Below are 22,294 nucleotides of genomic sequence, written 5' to 3' on the forward strand. Positions count from 1 at the left end.
CACCCTAGGGCTCCATAAACATTGGCCCGGTTCTGTCTTGAAATTTTGATATGAATTCAGTTTGATTCATTTTTAGGATATTTTTTCCTCTACAATCTAGTCTGAACAATGCACTTTCACTTACTGGGGAGAAAATAATAAGCTGAAGCATGAAGTCTGAGTCCTACCAACGCTTGGCTGAAAGATGGTTCTAGAAAGTATTGACTCAGAGGTGGCTGAATACAACTTAAGGCACACTTAAGACATTTATTTGTCAAATAAAAACATTTAAAACCTTGTTTCTTCTTGTAACTGTATTGGTCAGTTATAATAAATCCCAGTGAAATACTTCAATGTTTGTGCTTGTAATATGGCTCAAGGGGTTTGACTAATTTTTGTAGACACTATAAAACATCCCAGGCAGATGGTTCCTTTCAAATACAAAATGACCAAAAATGTTATGGTATGAAATGACCAGCAACTCTTTTAGCAAATAATGGTAACAAAACATCGGACTTTATCAAAAAGCACTAATTTAGTTTATTCAACCAGAGATTTTATAACAAAAGCAGAACCTTTATGTCAAAATATTTGTTTTTTACATTTACAATAACTCAACAAGTGACAAAAAGCAAAAAGACAGCAAATACAATATTGACAACAATTTCTACTGTACAAGTACAGAATCATATTTACAAGGTTTCCTTACTTAGAATGAATGAAAATATCTAGTTCGTGCGCTTTAAAAGTATCAGGGTGAGTAATAGAAATCTCACCCCCTTTTCTGCTCTTTTTTAACAGTACAGTGGTTAAAAGGCAACAAGGTTATTATTGGACTCCGACTGTCTCACAATCAGTCATAAACATACTTCTCAATGCTCAGTGGGGGAGCCCTGCTCACATCCATACACATGTTCAAGAATACATCATCCTAAGGTACAGCTGTACACAACTCTCAGCAGGTATAAGATCTTAAGGCATTTTCTGCTCACTACTACTGCACAGTATGGTAAACAATTTAATTAAATGACATCAGTCCATTTTGGTAATGATGCACATAAAAAAGGTAATAAATGAGACAGACAACAGTTAAGACATTCAGGTGTGTTCAGAAAAAATGAAGAAAAGTAATCTCTAATTGTGCTGCAAATAAGGCAAAGTTCTTCAAAGGTCATCACTGTGAAAAGATAAATAAAAAATGAAACAGAAGCTCCAGTAATTCCAAGTAGGAAACCAAACAAAGGTGCTCAAAGTCAAAAGTCTTTCAGCTGCACAATAATCAGAAGAGGTTTTCCAGTTAAGATTCAGGTAGATACACAGAAGAGCCTGATTCATTATACTCCACATTACTGTTAAGTTGTTTTAACCTAACAATGAATGTGAATATAGTTCACTGGCTCCGCTTTCCTACACTACAGGTTTTAACCTGGCCTAACATTGCCTTGTAACTTTCAGACACACGCTTCATTTTGAGTTTTAGTTAAAGTCTAATTTCAGCTACAACATAATTTATTTTCAGAATTTCCTTTAGTTCTGTGTGAAGATAATCCATTGTGGGTTTTTTTTTTTTTTTTTTAAATATCCTGTTTTTATTTACTGCCATCTGATATCAATTTGTCATTTTTGGTGATAAGTAAATTTCTTTATGTTCATGTGGTGCCAAGATAAATATTACTTTTTAAAGCTTTGGCTGATAGATCTATAAAAAAAAGTGCATCAATTTTAAAAAAGGCCCTAAGGCAGGCCAACACAAACACACATTTAAAATTAAAACATATTTACCCCCTTCGTATTTTCACTCCTTATTCCCACTCAGTATAGGTAAACATACTTGTCACTGTTAATAAATTAAGAGCTCAGCAGTTCGCATTCATCAACCGGCTGTGTGTTTGTGTATTTGTGTGCAAGAACGTTTTTTTGGCTTGGTAAATTGTACAGTTCACATTGGCTATTGTTGCTCTGTGGCTTTCTTGAGAAGCTCCAGGTCTTTGCGTTTTTCAGTTGAAGGTGGCAAACAGCCATAAGTCTCCAAACTCAAGGGCAAGTAGCGCTCCTGCAGCCCCAACACGTAGTCCTCTTGCCCAGCTTGTAGAGAAATCCAAGTAGGCGGCGAGGAAGCACCCTGGAATCCCCACATTGCCAGACTTTCTGTTGCGAGAGGCAGCAAGATCAGTGTTTAAAGAAAATAAGTGACCCGGCAGGAAGAAATGCAGAAACAACTAGAAATGCACTAAGAAATTAACTGGTGACTGGAATCAGACAATTATGATCAGCTAGTGATAAACTAGAAAATTGAATCTAAGCACCATACTAAAAACTACAAGGTCATGCTGAAAATGATATTCTTTGGTCTTGCAAGTAACAGGAAGGCTAAACATGTTTGACCTTTCAACCTCTCCCCGTTATGGAACATATTAAAATAGAGAAAGATCGGCCGTAGGGATCGATGATCCATAGCATCCACAAACACAAACAATGCTCTTAAACAACAACACAACAAACAGCCATTATTAAGTAGCATACTTTAGGACACTGCTACATTAAGTAGTGCAATAATAAGGCTGAACAGCACAGAATAGTGGCATTTAATCATATTTTCAAATACATTGTTATTTCTTGACCCTCTTATGGAGCCAACATTGGAATAAACTGTTGGAATAATTGTATATAGTTTTATCTTTTATTTTCCCTTGTCTTTAACTTTACTATTTGATCTTTATAACATTTCATGCTGTATGTGTGAGTAAGGATGTGATGAGTTTGTGTGCAGGCAAGGATCAAAGGTGGAGTTGGGAAGGAAGCAGTCACAGTAGAGGAGGTCATAAAGAGGGTGGCTGATTGTGCTGAACAGAAGACACACTGATCTTAAGATGGGGGAGATTGTGGAAGTGTGTTGTTACAAGATAATGGTGTTTATGACCTGTTTACATAGCAGCTGTTTTTCCCCATCCTTTAGAGAGCAACGTTTATTGTAACTAGGGACCTCCCCAAAGATAATAAAAAGAGATGTGCAGACAGATGGTTTTCAGAGCGGTAGGAGATTTGTAACTGAAAGCACATCTCTGTCTGTTCTCCTCGCAGCAAGTAAATGAACTAATTCTTTGTCTTTCTTTTCTTTTTGTGATGCTATAAATATTTTAGGTTGTTTGAACCTGACATAAACAGTAAAACTAACAATCCCATCAAAATTGTTTTTGGAGTTTGCAAAAATCATAAATTTGTGTTAATTGTCATCATGAAATATCACAAGTCTTATCATGATGAAAATATTTTCAAAATATTGATACAATAATGGCTCACCCCTAGTTGGCAGTAGGATAAACCTGTAGAGTCTGCTGTTTTTGTATTTGCTAACCTTGCTAGTTGCTAACATAAGATGCTATGGATAGTTTAAAACATCAACTCTGTAGCCTTTTTTGTCTATGATTTAAGATATTAAAACCACACACTGTAGGAAGGTTAGAAACAATATCTTAAAAGGGAGGTCATGTCAACTTATAATATTGGTCTTAGAGATATCTGAATGAGCTAAAATTGGTATGGGCAAGTCATAGCTTTAGAAAAACCAGACTTTCCAAACTTCTCATCAGCGCATCTCTAGAAACAACGGCTAGTATTTTTACCTTTATTGTGGACATCAGCAGCTTTGGCTAAACCAAAAGAGACCAGATGTGGGGCCACATCAACCAAACCTTCAGGCTGACCTCGTGTTGCCAAGAGTACTATAGACCTAGTGAAAAAGCAGGATGTGCATTAGGCAACATTCTGGACTGTTTTGTTATATGGGATGTGGATTGTAAACCATCTTTTTTCCAGAAACTTACCGCTTTGGGATTCCTGTTTTTAGATACTGTTTCATCTTGGTGTCCACCTTCATAAATGAGGCCTTCTTGATAACCTTTCCAGAACAGGCATCCACTGAGACCAGGAAAAACCCAGGTTGAGAAAATTGCATGGTAACTTTATTCACCTGAAAGGCAACAGGAAACAATTACAATGGGTAAAACAGTACATTTGTAATGATATAACTAATAGAAAGGTTTTAGATCTGTTCTTGTAGTCTTGCTAGCTCACAGTGATAAAGGAGGCATTATCTCCTCTTTCTTCTTCTTTGCAGCTCAAAGACTTCACTTGTGTGTGAAGGTAGGACATCCATGGCTCACTAGAAAACACAACCTGAAACAACAACGCGACACATGATCAACAGTTTTATTTATAGCTTGCGTTTTAATGTTAGTGTCTTAATGTTGAAATGTAATACAACAAACCTCCTTAGCCCCACAGTTGGTGCAAGGCTGCGGGTTTTGAGCCGGCATAGGCACAACTGCCGAGGGCGTCTTTGTGTACTTGGGGTACGCCTTGGCTGTACAGTTGCAGATCTGTTTGGATGATGTAGTAGCTGTGACTTTTACTCTTTCACAGCCTTTTGTTGAACAGTAGCTGTGGCCATCCCGTCCATGCCGGGCTCGGAGGTAGAACCACAGTAAGCTGGGAACGATGGCGCAAGCACAGCAGGAAGAAGCCGTTCAATAAGCTTTTAGAGATGTGGAGCCTCAGAGACAGGTGAAATGAAAACTGATGTGGCGGACTGTGAGAAAGTTGACCTTTATAGGTGAACATCCATCTATATTAAAAGCCCAACTAAACATCAACAAATCTCCTGACCTCTTCCCCAATTAATTATATTGCAACATATTCAAGTTCTAGAGTTAGAGACCCCCTTAGGGCATATCTGCTGACAGAATATCGTATTTGCTCACCCAACAGGCTGGTCAAAGAAGTACTTCCTTTCTGTTGGCTTCGCCTCTAGCTGGGCCAGCGAAGACACAGGGCCGTAATCAGTAATGTCATCAAACGTATTTTTTTGCCTGTCGTAGATGTCGCTCATGATCTGAAATGTGGTGTCTGATGGGTAACAGAGTCCAATCAGAACCCAGTCTTCTCTGAGTAAGAAAACAGAGATGATAAATATTTTAAAACTAGCTAAATTTATTGTATTGCTGTACTTTAGCAATGGTACTATGGATCGAACAAGTGAACCGAAACAAAATGGTAATGCAGAGCTACAGTGCCTTTAAAGAATACCCAACACACACATTCATCATATTACAACCACAAACTTTAGTGTATTTTGTTGAGATTTTATTTGAAAATCTAACATAGGTAGTGCATATTTGTGAATAGAAAGGAAAATATATAGCCAGATTTAATAAATTCAAATGAGTAAAATCCCCCCAAAATACATGAATGTTTGTGGTTGGAATGTGACAAAATATAAAAAACAATTCAAGAGGGTGAATACTTTTGCAATCCACTGTATTTGCTGATATTGATGAAGTCATTTGATATCCATAATGTCATATGCAGTCTTAAACATGGGAGCTAATTGCATCTACTCACTTATCAAAATTGATGAGGGAGAGGACAACCTCTCTGGGTGCAGGTCCGTTCCAGTGCAGACTGTAGCTCTTGCTCATCATCAGGATAGGCTGGTACTGCTGAGATGATGCCCCCTGGCTGTTAATACCCCTCAGTACCAGAGGTGCATCAGGGTATTCATCTCTGTTAATGGACAAACTCAGGCTAGGGGCTCCCCATGTTTGAATGTACACCTAAAGAAAGAAATTGTTACGGAGAGTAAAAAAACAAACAGGAAGAGACAAAGGGAAGGACAGAACCTCCCAGACCCTGCCATGCAGTACCTGAGAGTAGCTGCCACTGCAGATCGCTCCATTCCACTCGGGTATTTTCACACAGTCAGGATGCTGGATGAGATAATTGTCAGCTCGGCCGACATACGCATCTCTATAACCTGTGACCGACCCATCCATATCATGGAAGATTGAGTTTTTGTCTCCATCCAGGTCATTTTCTTCAAACCATTGTCCAGGACGACCAAAGAAGGCCCGAAGAGCCACCTGAGGATATTATTAGAGAGGAGTGATGTGAATGCTACCAAATAAGTGAATTATTGCATATATTTTGATTTCATTGTTTCCTTCAGTGCAGCTTTTCATCCTTATGAAGGCCTCTCCCAGAATTGTATTTCAGTTTATTGCGCACCCTTTTAAAAATAACTCCTATATTTCATACCATTTCTAATCACACTGAAAATATTTCACAAACTTCAGTAAAAACACGCTCGTATCCGTACTCGTCGTCTTCCGCTTATCCGGGACCGGGTCGCGGGGGCAGCAGACTCAGCAGAGATGCCCAGGCGTCCCTCTCCCCAGACACCTCCTCCAGCGGGAGCCCAAGGCGTTCCCAGGCCAGCCGAGACACATAGTCCTTCCAGTGTGTCCTGGACCGTCCCCTGGGCCTCCTCCTGATGGGACGTGCCTTGAAAACCTCCCGAGGAAGGCCTCCAGGAGGCATCCGGTATAGATGCCCGAGCAACCTCAACTGGCTCCTCTCGATGTGGAGGAGCAGCGGCTCTACTCTGAGCCCCTCCCGGATGGCCGAGCTCCTCACCCTATCTCTAAGGGAGTGCCCGGCCACCCTACGGAGGAAGCTCATTTCAGCCGCTTGTATCCGGGATCTCGTTCTTTCGGTCATGACCCAAAGTTCATGGCCATAAGTGAGGGTAGGAACGTAGACCGACCGGTAAATCGAGAGCTTCGCTTTTCGGCTCAGCTCTCTCTTCACCACAACGGACCGGCACAGCGCCCCCATTACTGTGGCAGCCGCACGATCCGTCTGTCGATCTCCCGCTCCATTCTTCCCTCACTCGTGAACAAGACCCCGAGATACTTAAACTCCTCCACTTGAGGCAGAAACTCCCCTCCAACCTGAAGAGGACAAGCCACCCTTTTCCGGTCGAGAACCATGGCCTCGGACTTGGAGGAGCTGATCTTCATCCCAGCCGCTTCACACTCGGCTGCGAACCACCACAGCGCATGCTGTAGGTCTTGGCTAGAGGGGGCCAGCAGGACCACGTCATATGCAAAAAGAAGAGACGAAATCCACTGGTCCCCAAACCAGACCCCCTCCGGCCCTTGGCTGCGTCTAGAAATCCTGTCCATAAAAGTTATGAACAGGACCGGCGACAAAGGGCAGCCCTGCTGGAGTCCAACATGCACCAGGAACAGGTCCGTCTTAGTGCCGGCAATGCGGACCAAACTCCTGCTCCGCTCGTACAGGGACTGGATGGCACCTAGTAAAGGGCCCCCGATTCCATACTCCTGGAGAAACCCCCACAGGGCATCACGAGGGACACAGTCGAATGCCTTCTCCAGGTCCACAAAACACATGTGGACCGGTTGGGCAAACTCCCATGAACCCACGAGCACCCTGTAGAGGGTATAGAGCTGGTCCAGTGTTCCACGGCCGGGATGAAAACCACACTGCTCCTCCTGAAGCTGGGGTTCGACTATCAGCCGGACTCTCCTCTCCAATACCCTGGCGTAGGCCTTACCAGGGAGGCTGAGGAGTGTGATCCCCCTGTAGTTGGAACACACCCTCCGGTCACCCTTCTTATGTAGGGGGACCACCACCCCAGTCTGCCAATCCAAAGACACTGTCCCCGTCCGCCACGCAATGTTGAAGAGACGTGTCAACCATGACAGCCCCACAAGAGTCCCACAAGCCAACCATAGCCGATAGGCTCCTTCTTCAGCTTGACAGCATCCCTTACTGCCGGTGTCCACCACTGGGTTCGGGGATTGCCGCCACGACAGGCACTGCAGACCTTACGGCCGCAGCTACGGGCAGCAGCATCGACAATAGATGTGGAGAACATGGTCCACTTGGACTCTATGTCTCCAACATCCCTCGGAATCTGGTCAAAGATCTCCCGGAGGTGAGAGTTGAATACATCCCTGGCCAAGGGCTCCGCCAGGCATTCCCAGCAGAACATCACTATGCGCTTGGGCCTGCCAAGTCTGTCCGGCTTTCTCCTCCGCCAGCGGATCCAACTCACCACCAGGTGGTGATCAGTGGACAGCTCAGCCCCTCTCTTCACCCAAGTGTCCAAAACATGCGGCCGAAGGTCTGATGATACGACAACAAAGTCGATCATTGACCTCCTGCCTAGGGTATCCTGGTGACAAGTGCACTGATGGACACCCTTATGTTTGAACATGGTGTTCATTATGAACGTTGAAGTCCCACAGCAGAATAATGGAGTCCCCAGGAGGGGCACTATCCAGCACCCCCGACAGGGACGCCAAGAAGGCCGGGTACTCTGCACTACCACTCGGCCCGTAGGCTGAAATGATAGTCAGAGACCTCTCCCCAACCCGAAGGCGCAGGGATGTGACCCTCTCATCCACTTAAACCCCAACACGAGACGGCTGAGCTGGGGGGCAACAAGCAAACCCACACCAGCCTGCCGCCTCTCCCCGTGGGCCACTCCAGAGTAGAAGAGAGTCCAACCCCTCTCAAGGAGATGGGTTCCAGAGCCCACGCTGTGCGTGGAGGCGAGCCCGACTATTTCTAGTCAATATCTCTCGACCTCCCGCACAAGCTCAGGCTCCTTGCCCCCCAGCGAGGTGACATTCCACGTCCCTAGAGCCAGCCTAAGCATCCGGGAATCAGGCCGCCAAGGTCTCCACCATTGTCGGCCGCCCAATCCTCTTTGTACCGGTCCCTCACGGTTCCCCCTGCAGGTGGTGGGCCCACTGGGAGATGGTCTCGCGTCTCTCGTTCGGGCTTAGCCCAGCCGGGTCCCGCGAGGAGCAACCCAGCCACCAGGTGCTCTCCGACGAGTCCCAACCCCAGGCCTGGCTCCAGGGTGGGACCCCGGCTCCGCCGTACCAGGCGACGTCACGTGCCTCAATTTTGTAGTCGTCGCAGTAGTCGTTGTAAAAAAAACATTTTTACTCAGATTTGTGCAATTATTGTACTGCTCTCCTTTACAACTCTGCTAATACTGAAAAAAACTAACCTACAAAAAAAAAAAAAAAAACTTATTGTTGAAACAATTTTTTTTTCTGTAATTAGATTTATTGCCTCTTGAACAAAACTCTCATATTTGAGTCGCTGCTCTAACTTCTTCTGCTTATGTGTAAAACCAGAATTCCTCAGAAGATGCATCACTGCTGCCAAAACTTCTAAGTTGTAATAAAAACAAGCTCAGCATGCTAATTAATGCATTTGTTTTTGAAATAATCATCACATAAAAACAAAGAAATCTAGCCAGCTAATACTAGTTCTTTAGTTTCATAATTATATCCTTTCTAAACTGTCTTTGGTTATTTTGTAACTGCATCTTATTCATATATATTGGTACGATTTTTCAAGACATCCAATCAAATGACCTCAACATACTAAAAGATTTACTACTGCAATATACAATACAACCACAAGAGGGCCCCAGCATGTTAGAAATGTTTTTCCACAGACCAATTAGTTGGGTGACAAAGTTTCTACCAAAACACTGATTAGCAAATGCCTGAGGGGAATGGAGGGATGGCCAAACATAACAAGGAAAAATCTCATTTTCATCCAGGTGGAATTAAAACTATTTTTCTTAATCCTTTCCTTCCTTTTTTATTGTTTACATTCATTATTTAAAATTATGAAAGAATAACATAATCACCACAAAACCTCAATGTATTTTACAGGCATTTTATGTAACAGACCAATGCAAAAATGACATAATTGTGAAGCTGAATAATAAAGATATGAGATTTTTAAAACAACTTATAAAAGAAAGGGGAAAATTGTGGCATGCACATGTACTCAAGCCTCTTTACTTTGACAACCCTAAATACAATCCTGCAAAAACTGTTGTCTTCAGCAGTTACCCAATTAATGATCAATCTATCAAGAAAATTGGAAGAATAGGGCAACAATGGAAAGCTACACTGCCCTCCACCTGAACTTGACATGCCACCCAGGAAGAGCATTGACAACTGAAGCCGCCAAGAAGTTTACATTGCTTCACCGTAAGTGAGAGAATCAATCGGACCACCATTAGTTGTGGACTTTGTTGAAAGAAAGCTAGAAGTCATATTTGCACTATTTCATGCAGGTGACACAGCAAATATGAGGAAGAAGGTGCTCTGGTCTGATAAACCAACAGCGAACTTTCTGCCTTACATGCAAAAGGTTATCTGTGGAGCAAAACTAACACTGCGTGTGACCCTGAACACATTATCCCCACGATGAAACATGGTGAAAGTAGCAAAGCTCACGCAAAGCCTGTAAAGATAGACGGATTTCTAAAATACTTTGAAAACAATTGTTTTTCTACCACTTCACAACCATGCACTACTTTGTGTGGGTCTATCACACAAAATCTTGATGTAATACCTGCCATGTTTATGGTTGTCATATGACAAAATGTGGAAAGGTTTCAGAGGACTTTTCCAAAGCATCTTATGTCAATTCATGCCAGAAAATGCAACATACGAACAGAAAACAGTTCAAATTGTAAACAATATCAGATTATCTCAGACAATAAACAAAAGATATTTGCTTACAGTGGAGTGAAAGCTGAGCTGAGACAGGTTGTTTCGTGGGGTCAGCTGCCATGTGTTCTTTAAGTTAAAGCCTACAGCACTGGTGTAACGCTCCGGTGTGGGGATGAATCCTCGAAACGTACTCTGTGTGAGACGCACTGGACCGTCATAGATCTGGAAACCTCGGATTGGGAATGTCCTAAGGTGCAGAATGAGAGGGATAAAACCATAAATTCAATTCAATTTATTTATATAGCACCAATATACAACACGTCATCTCAATGCACTTTACAAAGTCAGTTTAATAAGCAAAGGAAACAAGTAAAAGTAGTCTTACAGGGTTTCAGCAATTCAAATTTAAGACCTTTAGAACAAACACCATTTCCAGTTACGTTTCAAATCAGAATGAATTTTGAAAATCAACTTTAGAAAATACTTTAATAACTGCTATGTAACTAAATAGACAGCTGAAACAATTTAAATACCTTAATCCCACTAAATTTCTGTTTTTCGGCTCTGACTTGAGTATTTTACACTTAAGTTACCTAACTTCAGTGCCTTCCTACAATACATGGTAAGCTTCATAACTGATATTGACGTCAGGTTCTAGCCAGCTATTTAAACCCCCATTTCCAAGCCTTGTTCAAAATTCAATTTTTTTAGATGCAGTATGTTAATTGCATAAACACACCATTTTTAGTCAGTTACATTAACACATCCCATTTGCAGGTTTGCTGGTCAGGCTGAGTGCCTGCAGACAAATTCCTTTTAACAAGACTCATCACTTCTCAGCATCACATGGTTGGCACATTTGCCACAGTATAACAACCAAATCTAAAAATCCAAGAACAAACACAAGTTGCCAGCGTGTTTTTCAATTGTACAAAGTACATGTAATAATAATAATAATTATTATATTAACTAAATGTACAAATTTAAGCCAACATATTTAAGACCTGGTACAGAAAATCTGTGTATTTAAGACTTTTTAAAGCATAAAATACAATGAATTAAACTGAAGACATACATTATATTATACATTTTTATGTTGGTACAAAAACCTATGTTATACACTGAAAATAATTAATTAATGATGCATCTTTTTTAGCACACCAGAAGAAGAGTAAGATTTCTGGTGTATTCTGAATTCATAGAGAACATCTAAAGTTGCTCCCACTTATTGCAAATTAATAAAGTTTACGGAAATGAAAGCCTTGTTAATATTGTTCTCTCTTTGATATGAGTAAAGACGGTGAATCATAGAAACAAAAAAAAGATGGCAACCTGTTCTCAAAACCCATAAAAGATGGATTTTGAACAGAGTTTGTTACCGCAGGTAAAATCTAGAAACATTTCTGCAATGCAAGTTCAAATAAAGGGATCGTCTGTACTTAAATAAATTATGTTTCATAAACTCATTTGAAGTGGAAAACATCTCTTAATACGACTTGATCTCTAACAAAATAATGTCTTTGAGAGTAGGCATTACCGTTCCTAAGATGTAAATTTTACCTCTGCCGAAAATATCATAAGAGGGAAATGAGTCAAACAAAACTTCCTTTCACAAAATCATCTACAGTGAGAAATTTGTTGTGGCCCATTCATGAGTCAATTCTACCAGCTACTTGACTGCCTTACTGGCTCTGAATGAGTTTTCCCCTTCAATACTCCTCCATTAGTTAATTAATCACTATTTTCTTGACTTTACCTGTTTCTTGGCAGGGTCCGCATCTTTCTGTCAGTACCTCCTATCCCCCAGTATTTATTCTGTCCTCCATTGGTCCCTCTGTTTTGGCTTTCACCAACAAACAGAGACTGTCTCACCTCCTGGCTGGAGCCTTCATCTTTAGGGTAGCTGCCATCACTGCAGAAATGATGTAGTATTATGTGATTTATTCAAACATGCTTCATAATTCATGTTTTCAACAAGACAAAAAAAAAAAAAACAAGACATGGACAGAGGTATTTACAAACACATAATCATAAGCGATCTTTGAAATAATTTTTGGAAGCAGGAGAAAAAGCAAAAATAAGTGAAATGTCTGTAGAGCTACAAAACAAAAAGGGATGATTTATAGGACCCACCTGGCAAAAGACAGACCCACTCCGTTGTCTGCAAAGCTATAAAAAAAAAATACATGTAGAAAAATAATGTTATTTTAAAATCCTGAGGCACAGTAAGAGAATTGACATCCAGTTTTCAGAATGAAGGTAGAACAACTGTAAATTCTACACAAATATAACAATTAAAATGTTTTACAAAATATGAAACTGTATTTTCTGAAGGTGATCACTCAAAATAAAGGAAATTTGAGATGCACCTTAAAAGGTTTAATCTGTTTTTAATAAGGGAAACAAATAAGTGAGGAACAAGCCTTTAAATCAAAATTAACTGGAAATAGAAAAAGTAGCATTTTCTCCGGAAATGCAGTATGAATGCTGTAAGCTGAACTCTCGAACTGTGAGAAAAAAGCTGAAGCCACCCCTTCTTGAACCGCCACCTTAACGTGGTGGAGGGGTTTGAGTGCTCAAATGATCCTAGAGGCTATGTTGTCTGGGGCCTAAATGCCCCTGGTAGGGTCTCCCATGGCAAACAGGCTCTAGGTGACGGGTCAGACAAAGAGTGGTTCAAAAATCCCTCATGAAGAACAACATATCGAGGCACGTGACGTCGCCCGGTACGGCGGAGCCGGGGTCCCACACTGGAGCCAGGCCTGGGGTCGGGACTCGTCGGAGAGCACCTGGTTGCTCCTCGCGGGACCCGGCCGGGCCAAGCCCGAACGAGAGACGCAAGACCATCCCCCAGTGGGCCCACCACCTGCAGAGGGAACCGTGAGGGACCGGTGGAAAGAGGATTGGGTGGCGGACGAAGGTGGAGACCTCAGCGGCCTGATCCCCAGATGCTTAGGCTGGCTCTAGGGACGTGGAATGTCACCTCGCTGGTGGGGAAGGAGCCTGAGCTTGTGCGGGAGGTCGAGAGATATCGACTAGAAATAGTCGGGCTCGCCTCCACGCACAGCGTGGGCTCTGGAACCCATCTCCTTGAGAGGGGTTGGACTCTCTTCTACTCTGGAGTGGCCCACGGGGAGAGGCGGCAGGCTGGTGTGGGTTTGCTTGTTGCCCCCCAGCTCAGCCGTCTCGTGTTGGGGTTTACCCCAGTGGATGAGAGGGTCGTATCCCTGTGCCTTCGGGTTGGGGAGAGGTCTCTGACTATCATTTCAGCCTACGGGCCGAGTGGTAATGCAGAGTACCCGGCCTTCTTGGCGTCTCCCTTAGAGATAGGGTGAGGAGCTCGGCCATCCGGGAGGGGCTCGGAGTAGAGCCGCTGCTCCTCCACATCGAGAGGAGCCAGTTGAGGTGGCTCGGGCATCTATACCGGATGCGTCCTGGACGCCTTCCTCGGGAGGTGTTCCAGGCACGTCCCACCGGGAGGAGGCCCAGGGGACGGCCCAGGACACGCTGGAGGGACTATGTCTCTCGGCTGGCCTGGGAACGCCTTGGGCTCCCCCTGGAGGAACTGGAGGAGGTGTCTGGAGAGAGGGACGTCTGGGCGTCTCTGCTGAGTCTGCTGCCCCCGCGACCCGGTCCCGTATAAGCGGAAGACGACGAGTACGAGTACGAGTACGAGCATTTTCTCCGGAAATGCGGTATGAATGCTGTAAGCTGAACTCTCGAACTGTGAGAAAAAAGCTGAAGTCACCAGAAGAAAACTGCTGAAATGTACAAAAACAGTATAAACACTGATAATAACAGCAAAAAAGGGGAAGTGATAAACCTAAGCAGAAAGACTCTAAGCCCAAATTAGCCCACCAGCTGAACTCAATGAAAACCCTCTGATGAAGAAGAAAGAATTGGAAGAAATGCCTTACAGCATTCACACTAATTAACCATATTTTTTGGTTCAGTTTCACTAGCCACACCCAGGCTAATATATTCCCAGTGTTATCAGTATACATTGTATATACTAATTTAATTAGCATATAACATGTTAGTAATTTATGTGCTAATTTAGCAAGTTAGGCAGAGTCTCATGGCAGCAGATGCCAACACCACACACAACTGACATTGCCCAACATGCTAAATCTCACAGAGCTTAGGAAACACAGATGGGAAAGAGAGGAAGGAAAATAAGAACTACATGTGTCATTGCAAGATTTACTAATATCCTGCAGCCCTGGGCCTACCTACAAAAATTACTCCAAGAAGACATCCATGACTCATCCAGGAGATGATGGATCTAAAGCAATGCAGGACTTACTTGCCTCATTTGAAGTCAGTTTTAATGACTCAATGATAAACATACTGAGCAAAGATTTTATCAATGGGAGAGTCAAAAACCACTGCAGACTATAATGAACACAAAGGCCCATCTCCCATTTCCCGTACCACATCTCCATTGTGATGACGTTTTTTGTGAAAAAAGTTCTGTGAACTGACGAGACAGAAGTGCAGTTTCCTGGAAGGTGTGCATCCAGTCATATCTGGTGTAAATATAACAAAACATGACAGTCCAACATGGTGGTGGTACTGTGATGGTCTGGGGCCTGTTTGCTGCTTCAATCTTGCTGTAATTGATGAACCCATGAATTCCACTATGCAGTAAAAGCCAAGTGAGATATTGTGCAATGACCCTAAACACCCTGTTCATGTAAAAAACAAACAGAAAAAAAAAAAAAAAATCCGGTGTGACTGAATTAAAACAATTCAGGAAAGAGTGGACCAGAACATTTCCCACAGAGAAATGAAAGACTCCTCGTCAGTTATCATAAATACTTAATGGCAGATGTTGCCACCAAGCCAAGCATGGCACAACCAGTTATTAAATTTAGGGGGCAATTACTTTTCACATAGGGTTCGGATAGCTTTTTAATCTAATAACTGAAATCTTCGTATAAAAACTGTTTTTTGTGTTGACTCAAGTTATATTAAACTTCGTTTGATGATCTGAAAGCATAACAAAAAGCAAAAACAGAAATCTGCAAGGGGACCTTAATGTTTTCATGGTACCGTATTTGGCCAATGTTAGCTCCACTCCACTTCCACCTCTCTGCCTGCTCAGACGCTTTTCTCCTAAGCTCCCTGCTTGCTTGCATTCTTTTACTCCTAACTTTTTATCTCTTAGCCAAAATTACGGAAATATTGGACTAAAACTACTTCTTACCAGCGACTCCCAAGGATTATTATTATTATTATTATTTATTTTTTTTAAAGGACTTTGATGTTTTTATAATCGAACTCGAAAGCAGGACAAGTTGATGCCAGCTAATCGGCACAAAATGCCTTCCTTCACCACAGAGGACTTCGACAAACTTTTACAGAAATTGGCTGTTTTGGAGATGAAAATCCACCGACTAGAAGTGAATGTGGAGGTGAATATGGGGTACAGCGATGATTCAACTCTGCCTGTGATCCCAAACAGTGACACCCAGCTCAACAACTCAACCGGCAAACAGAACACTGAGAATAAACCTACCGGCAGAACCCCCTGGCTTGTTTTAGGGGCATGCCCAAATAAAATCAAGGTGGACGACTCACTGGAAGATCTCAGCAATTAAATAAATTAGAATGGCCAGAATTACAGAGAAATGCCCCCGTTTCCCCTGGGAAAATGAGACTTTGACAGCGAGATGTTGTCACAACAACTGATAGGAGTGAGACAAATGGAAATAATGGAATTCCCTCCAAAACAGATTTGCTCCACTACAGAACGAAAACCAGAAAAATGATCCATCTTCTGAGAACAATAAAAGGTTTGAGAACAATCTTCATTCTAAACAGTCTTCTCCTAAATTGCCAGAGAAAAAGCGTCCCACCAGACCAAGAACCCTAATAGTGGGCAACACAGCTGTGGATGGGATTAAAAACTTTTGCAACAAGAAAAACCCAGAAGTTATGATTGGTACCAGTAACGTGGTTTCTGATATCTCAGAATATTCTTGCAATCACAGAAAAGTGCCCGCCTCTAGAAAACCTTATTATACACTGTGGAGCCATGGATGACGTGGCTAAGAAAAAATCAGAAAGACTGAAGGAGGATTTCACTCGTCTGCTGAATATTGTTGGAGGTCTCAATATCAAGGTGTTTCTCAGCTGACCCTTTGCACCGATTTTCTGTGGAGATTAGATTTTTTCCAGACCTCTGATGATTCATAAGTGGTTGAAAAAAACATGTGCTACTACATCTGTGAACGTCATTGACAACTTTAATATTTTTTGGGAAAAAAAGACAACTCTTCAAGCAAGATGGTTTCTGTTTGAGCAAGCCGGGAGCCAGACGTCTCACATCTAATCTCTTCTATTCAGTAAATAATCCGCCAGCAGCTTCGACCTTCAGAAGAGAACATGGAGTATCAACAACAATGATAACGCTGCCTCCAACAGCTCCAGCAGAAACAATCAGCCAGTTGGCTGAGAAAGAGAGGTCATCCCAAAAGGTCTCCCTGCCGAAATCCACAGGAGAAGTGGACCTATTCTGATAGAGTCAACGCCTCCGAACTACAATTTTCTTTGTGAGAGCAGACAGCAAAGAAAAGGTGGAGGGGTGGCCACTTTGTTTAAAGATTCACTAAAGTGTAAAAAAAGTATTTCTGGGCAGATTTGACTCTTTTGAATATTTGGCTCTCCAGGTAAAGAGCCCGGTCCAAACCATGTTCTTGAATATTTACAGGCCTCTTAAATCCAAAACAAACTTTTTCAGTGATTTTAATTAGCTTTTATCTGCGATATGTGTTGATTATGACTGTTTAATTATTGTGGGAGACTTCAACATTCACATGGACAATCCTGAAGACAGAAGTGCAATAGATCTATGTGACACTGTTAGAAATTGTGGTTTGACTCAACATGTTAAACAGCAAACGCACAAACAGGGACATATTTTGGACTTGATCATCACTAAGGGTCTAAACATTTCCAAGGTGTCTGTAACTGATGTTGCCCTATCTGACCACTTTTCTATTATTTTTGAAAGCATCATCTCCAATGGCTCAGTCAAAGCGACATTATAAGAAAACGCATCTTTAAGGACGGCGCCACTGAAACAGTTAACCAGATTTACTCTTCTACCTCCACTTTGCCCTGTAACACTGTAGATGAGCAGGTAGATAACTTTCATTCTAAAATCTCGGACATCATTGATTCAATTGCTCCAATTAAAGTGAAAGTTGTTTCTGGGAAGAAAATGTCTCCGTGGAGAAGTGCTCCACCAGTCAGAAGTGAAAAAAAGGAGTATCGAAAATCTGAACGCAGGTGGCGAAAGACTGGACTCCAGGTTCACTATATTATCTATAAAGAGAGACTATACAGATATAACCTACAACAGAAAAATGCAAGGGAATCTTTCTTTTCTGAGATCATCAGCAAAAACATTAACAATGCTTGTGCATTATTTGCCACGGTCGACAGGTTAACAAACCCTCCTGTAACTGTAGCATCTGAACTCCACTCTACCAGGGCCTGCAATGAATTTGCTAAATTCTTCACTGAAAAAAACCAAAAGATCAGAGGGGCAGTCAGCACATCCACATCAACTCCAGTACCAATGTTGTCTCCAACTAGAACTGATTTTGACAAAATTCCCAATTTCACCAAATAAACTACAAAAACTTAGAAGAAATCATACAACAACTAAGCTCTTCTTCCTGCTGTCTCAATCTTTTACCCACAGCTTTCCTTAAGAAAGCTTTGCCTGTAATAACATCTGATTTAACTCAAATAATAAACACGTCCCTTTTGTCAGATGTTTTCCCCCAGGCCCTGAAAGCAGCAATTATCAAACCTCTATTGAAAAAGAGCAACTTGGACAAGCTGCTACTACAGAACTACAGGCCTATATCAAACTTACCCTTCATCAGTAAGATTATTGAAAAAGCTGTGTTTCAACAGTTAAACAACTTCCTAACAACGACCAACCGCTTTGATGTCTTCCAGTCAGGCTTCCTGCTCACCACAGTACAGAGACTGCTCTTGTCAAGGTGTTCAATGACATCCGTATAAATGCAGACTGTAGAAGAACCACAGTGCTGGTATTATTGGACCTTAGTGCAGCATTCGATACTTTTGATCACTCCATTTTATTACAGCACCTGGAAAACTGGGTTGGCCTTTCTGGTACAGCACTCAATTGGTTTAAATCCTACTTGAAGGACAGGGACTTTTTTGTGTCAGTAGGTAACTTTACATCAGAGACCACAAAAATCACATGTGGCGTTCCCCAAGGGTCCATCTTAGGGCCCCTCCCATTCAATATCTATATGCTCCCCCTAACTCAGATTTTAATAAACAACAATGTAAGTTATCATAACTATGCAGACGACACACAGCTATACGTTATGATGTCGCCAGGTGACCATGAACCCATTCAAGCGCTGGGTAAATGCTTAGAAGAAATCAATGCATGGATGGGCCAAAATTTTCTTCAGCTGAATCAAAACAAAACTGAAGTAATAATCTTTGGACCAAAGGAAGAGTGTTTAAAAGTTAGCACGCAGCTTTAGTTAATACAGCTAGAAACCACCAATCAGGCTCAAAACCTGGGTGTAATGATGGACTCAGACCTGAACCCTCAGAGGCACATAAAGACAGTAACAAGGTCGGTCTTCTATCACCTAAAGAACATCTCCAGGATTAAAGGACTAATGTCTCAGCAGGACCTTGAAAAACTAATTCATGTGTTCATCTTTAGTAGAATTGATTACTGCAACAGTGTCTTCACAGGTCTGCCAAAAAAGTCAATCAGACGGCTGCAGTTGATCCATAAAGCTGCTGCCCACATCCTCACTAGAACTAAGAATGTGGAGCACATCAGTCCGGTTTTAAAGTCCTTACACTGGTTCCCTGTAGCTCAGAGAATAGACTTTAAAATACTTCTGTTAGTCTATAAATCACTGAATGGCTTAGCACCAAAATACATTACAGACTTGTTGTCAGTGTATCAACCACCCAGACCTCTCAGGTCTTCTGGCTCAAATCTACTCTGCATACACAGAACCAGAACCAAACATGGAGAAGCAGCTTTTAGTTCTTATGCTCCACTAATCTGGAATAAACTGCCAGAAAACTGTAAAAGCGCCAAAACCCTAAGTTGCTTTAAATCAAGATTAAAAACGTATTTGTTTAAAGTGGCCTTTGACTGTGCCATTTAGGCATGATTAGTTGCGTTTTCAGTCCAATTTTCCTTTCATTTTCTTGACCATCATTCTATTCTCTTTATTTTATTTTATTTAACTTTTTTAAATTACCTCTGTTGTTTGATTTTATTATTTGATTTGTTTTTCTGTGTCTGTATCTGTTTATTTGCATTTTTGATTGTATTGTAATTGTATGTACAGCGCTTTGAGTGTCTCGTTGCTGAAAAGCGCTATATAAATAAACTTACCTTACCTTACCACTTATAGGCAGATCAAATACTAAAAAACTAAAAAATCTGATTTTTTTTTCTTTTTATTAAATGTACCAAAACTTAAAACCACTTTTTTTTTTTTACTCTGCACGCCTCAACAAACAGGAGGTTCTTTGAAACAGGCTGTTTTGAGTTTTGTGAAAATCAGATAAAGATTAGGGGCAGATGCTTTGATCCATAAACTGTGATAATCTTGTGATTCCTTCATTTTCCATTAGGTTCAAAAAAGGAACCCGCAGCACATTTTTATACTTTGTGCTCCATGTTTATTACAAGTAATTGTTTAACTTAAAATCTGAATGAGTGTGTCAGATCACATGGGAAACTCGAAATCTGTATTGGTTAGAAAAAGTTGGCTCTGGGTCTTTAAAAGAAAATTGTGTAAAATCTCAAGCTGAAAACAATATCAGTTTAAAAAAAAAAAACACCATTGTTTTGTTTTTCATAGGAAACCTCTGGTCATCAGTTTATTTGCAGACAGCATCTTGCGTGCTTGTATGACTAAAACAAAAAAATTTATCAATTTGTCTTAGATCCGTCCCAAAGGGTCTCACCCAGAGTTCTGGATGATAATGTCTCCACCTCGTATCCAAGCTCCAAAGTCATTGTTCTTGAAGGAAATCAGGGTGTCAATGACTGCTGCCACACGAGGACGACTGGGGTCCGCATTCTGGTGGGGTCGGAATCTGACAAAGAGAAAAGAAAAAAAAAACAACAAATAAATATATTTATATTGCTGTAGCTCTTATTTTCCACCGACTGCATTCGTATCCACAGAGTTTTTCATTATTTAACAATCAAAACCCCTACTCCTCCCCACCCCCTCCTTTTCGTAGATCGAAAACTAATTTTAACATTTAAAATCCTGCTCTGCATACTTCCGCACACATGCTGTATGTATATATTTGTGTGCAGGAACCAGCAGTCACAGTGGACACATAGGATTCTTCTCCCATCGAGTTGGGGGCTGTATTTGGATAGGTAGCAGAGTGGAAACTCTGTCTGTAAAGCCTTGTTTTCTCTGTCAACACAAACTTGACAGGCATCCCACTAAAATGCACCAGCACACTTTAAAGCCATACACCTATCTCTCTCAATCAATGGCCGAGTCCCAGTATGTATCCATCAGGGAACTATCAATAACTTTATTCATAACAATTAATTAGCTGTGGCCTAAAACAAATATATTAGTAAACCACAAATTCCTTCATATTTACACATACAACACGACATATGCGAAGACAAACCACAGACCATTCCAACAGTGCACATAAGTTATGTGTTTATACACATAGAACTTAAAACATGTGACTAATTAATCAAGACTTCAAAATAAATAACCAACATGGCCATATTAGTACAATCAACTTTAATTAAAAAAAGAAAACTAGAGATGTCCTGAGACATAATCTGAATAAGCCGGGCTGGCCCCAACTGGTGACATGCCGGTCAAAACTTAAAAATCCAGTACTTTTCTGATCAGCGAACGCAACATACCAAATCCCAACCAGCAGCACCACCAACAATGCTACCAAGGTTGTTACTGAGGCTATTTTAGCATCAGTGAGGTGTTTAAAAATGAAATCAGAGGAAGCACAGACATCCAAGAAGCTATTTCGAAGGAGAATGTATTTTTGACGTGCTGCAACATGTCTAAGCTTCATTCAGAGTACAAGAGAGTGAGAGAGAATTAGACTTTTAGCAGCAAACAGGAAAGCTGAATGGAATAAAACTTAAAACCTCTGTTGCTCATACATCTTGCTGAATTTGGAGATTTTGGTAGCCTTTAGGAATTCTCAGGGTTAAGGTAAGGATCTATGTTTTCCACAGGGAATATACACAGACTGTTATTTTTGTAATCCTAGCTATAGTAACAGCACTAACCACCAACATTAGAGTGAACTATTTAAAAATGCAATAATTCATTCTTTATTCTAAAATAGTAAAACCTTGTTTTACCCCTCACTTACACACACATTGCAAAATCAGCTGTGCTCCCGATTTAAATAATAACCACTGCATTTTTATCTTCTTATACTATAGAGCTCTTAATTAAAAAAATGAAATTGGTTAAAGTTGGTATTGTCAGGTCAAAGCTTTACCAAAACCAGACATCAGAAATCTTCCACAAAATTCTGATTGGTGCACATTTAATTTAAAAAAAACTATAATAACTGATATCTCTAGCAGTTTAAAAAGACAATGGCAAATGTGTACAACTTGGCATTTAAAATGCTCTGTCTCACACATACAGACCTTGCACTGTTGTCTAGACAGAGGTATTCCCGGGGATCAGCAGCACTGGCGTTGGAAATCTTCACTCCTTTATCAATGAACAGCCCTGCCTAAGAAGATCATAGTATGATAATAATAAAATGACCAGAATAACCGAATCTGACAAAGTAATTTGTGAAATAAAAATGGAGAAAAAAAATAAATGCCACCTACAAAGGTGTGTATGTTTAAAATGTCATATTAATATATATATAGTGTCGTGTGCATATGGAAACTA

The 22,294-nt window shown here is 41.3% G+C and overlaps 1 protein-coding gene across 2 annotated transcripts in view; it reads right to left on the reverse strand.

The window, feature by feature from the left end:
- Window positions 1-495: 495 nt before the first annotated feature.
- Window positions 496-22,294, reverse strand: part of cemip2 (cell migration inducing hyaluronidase 2) — a 44,971-nt gene continuing 23,172 nt past the window's right edge. For both annotated transcript variants that reach the window (XM_047381741.1, XM_047381742.1), the window contains 13 exons: window positions 22,039-22,127; window positions 20,337-20,468; window positions 12,468-12,503; window positions 12,091-12,246; window positions 10,404-10,581; window positions 5,682-5,897; window positions 5,380-5,591; window positions 4,740-4,922; window positions 4,248-4,467; window positions 4,054-4,155; window positions 3,804-3,949; window positions 3,603-3,709; window positions 496-2,127 (listed from right to left, as the gene is read on the reverse strand). In XM_047381741.1, the coding sequence (XP_047237697.1) occupies window positions 1,928-2,127; window positions 3,603-3,709; window positions 3,804-3,949; window positions 4,054-4,155; window positions 4,248-4,467; window positions 4,740-4,922; window positions 5,380-5,591; window positions 5,682-5,897; window positions 10,404-10,581; window positions 12,091-12,246; window positions 12,468-12,503; window positions 20,337-20,468; window positions 22,039-22,127 (1,977 nt within the window). In that variant the 3' untranslated portion in view covers window positions 496-1,927. The remainder of the gene's footprint in view (window positions 2,128-3,602; window positions 3,710-3,803; window positions 3,950-4,053; window positions 4,156-4,247; window positions 4,468-4,739; window positions 4,923-5,379; window positions 5,592-5,681; window positions 5,898-10,403; window positions 10,582-12,090; window positions 12,247-12,467; window positions 12,504-20,336; window positions 20,469-22,038; window positions 22,128-22,294) is intronic.

The sequence above is a fragment of the Girardinichthys multiradiatus genome, chromosome 12 (assembly GCF_021462225.1).
Source record: "Girardinichthys multiradiatus isolate DD_20200921_A chromosome 12, DD_fGirMul_XY1, whole genome shotgun sequence".
In the NCBI taxonomy this organism is placed as follows: Eukaryota; Metazoa; Chordata; class Actinopteri; order Cyprinodontiformes; family Goodeidae; genus Girardinichthys; species Girardinichthys multiradiatus.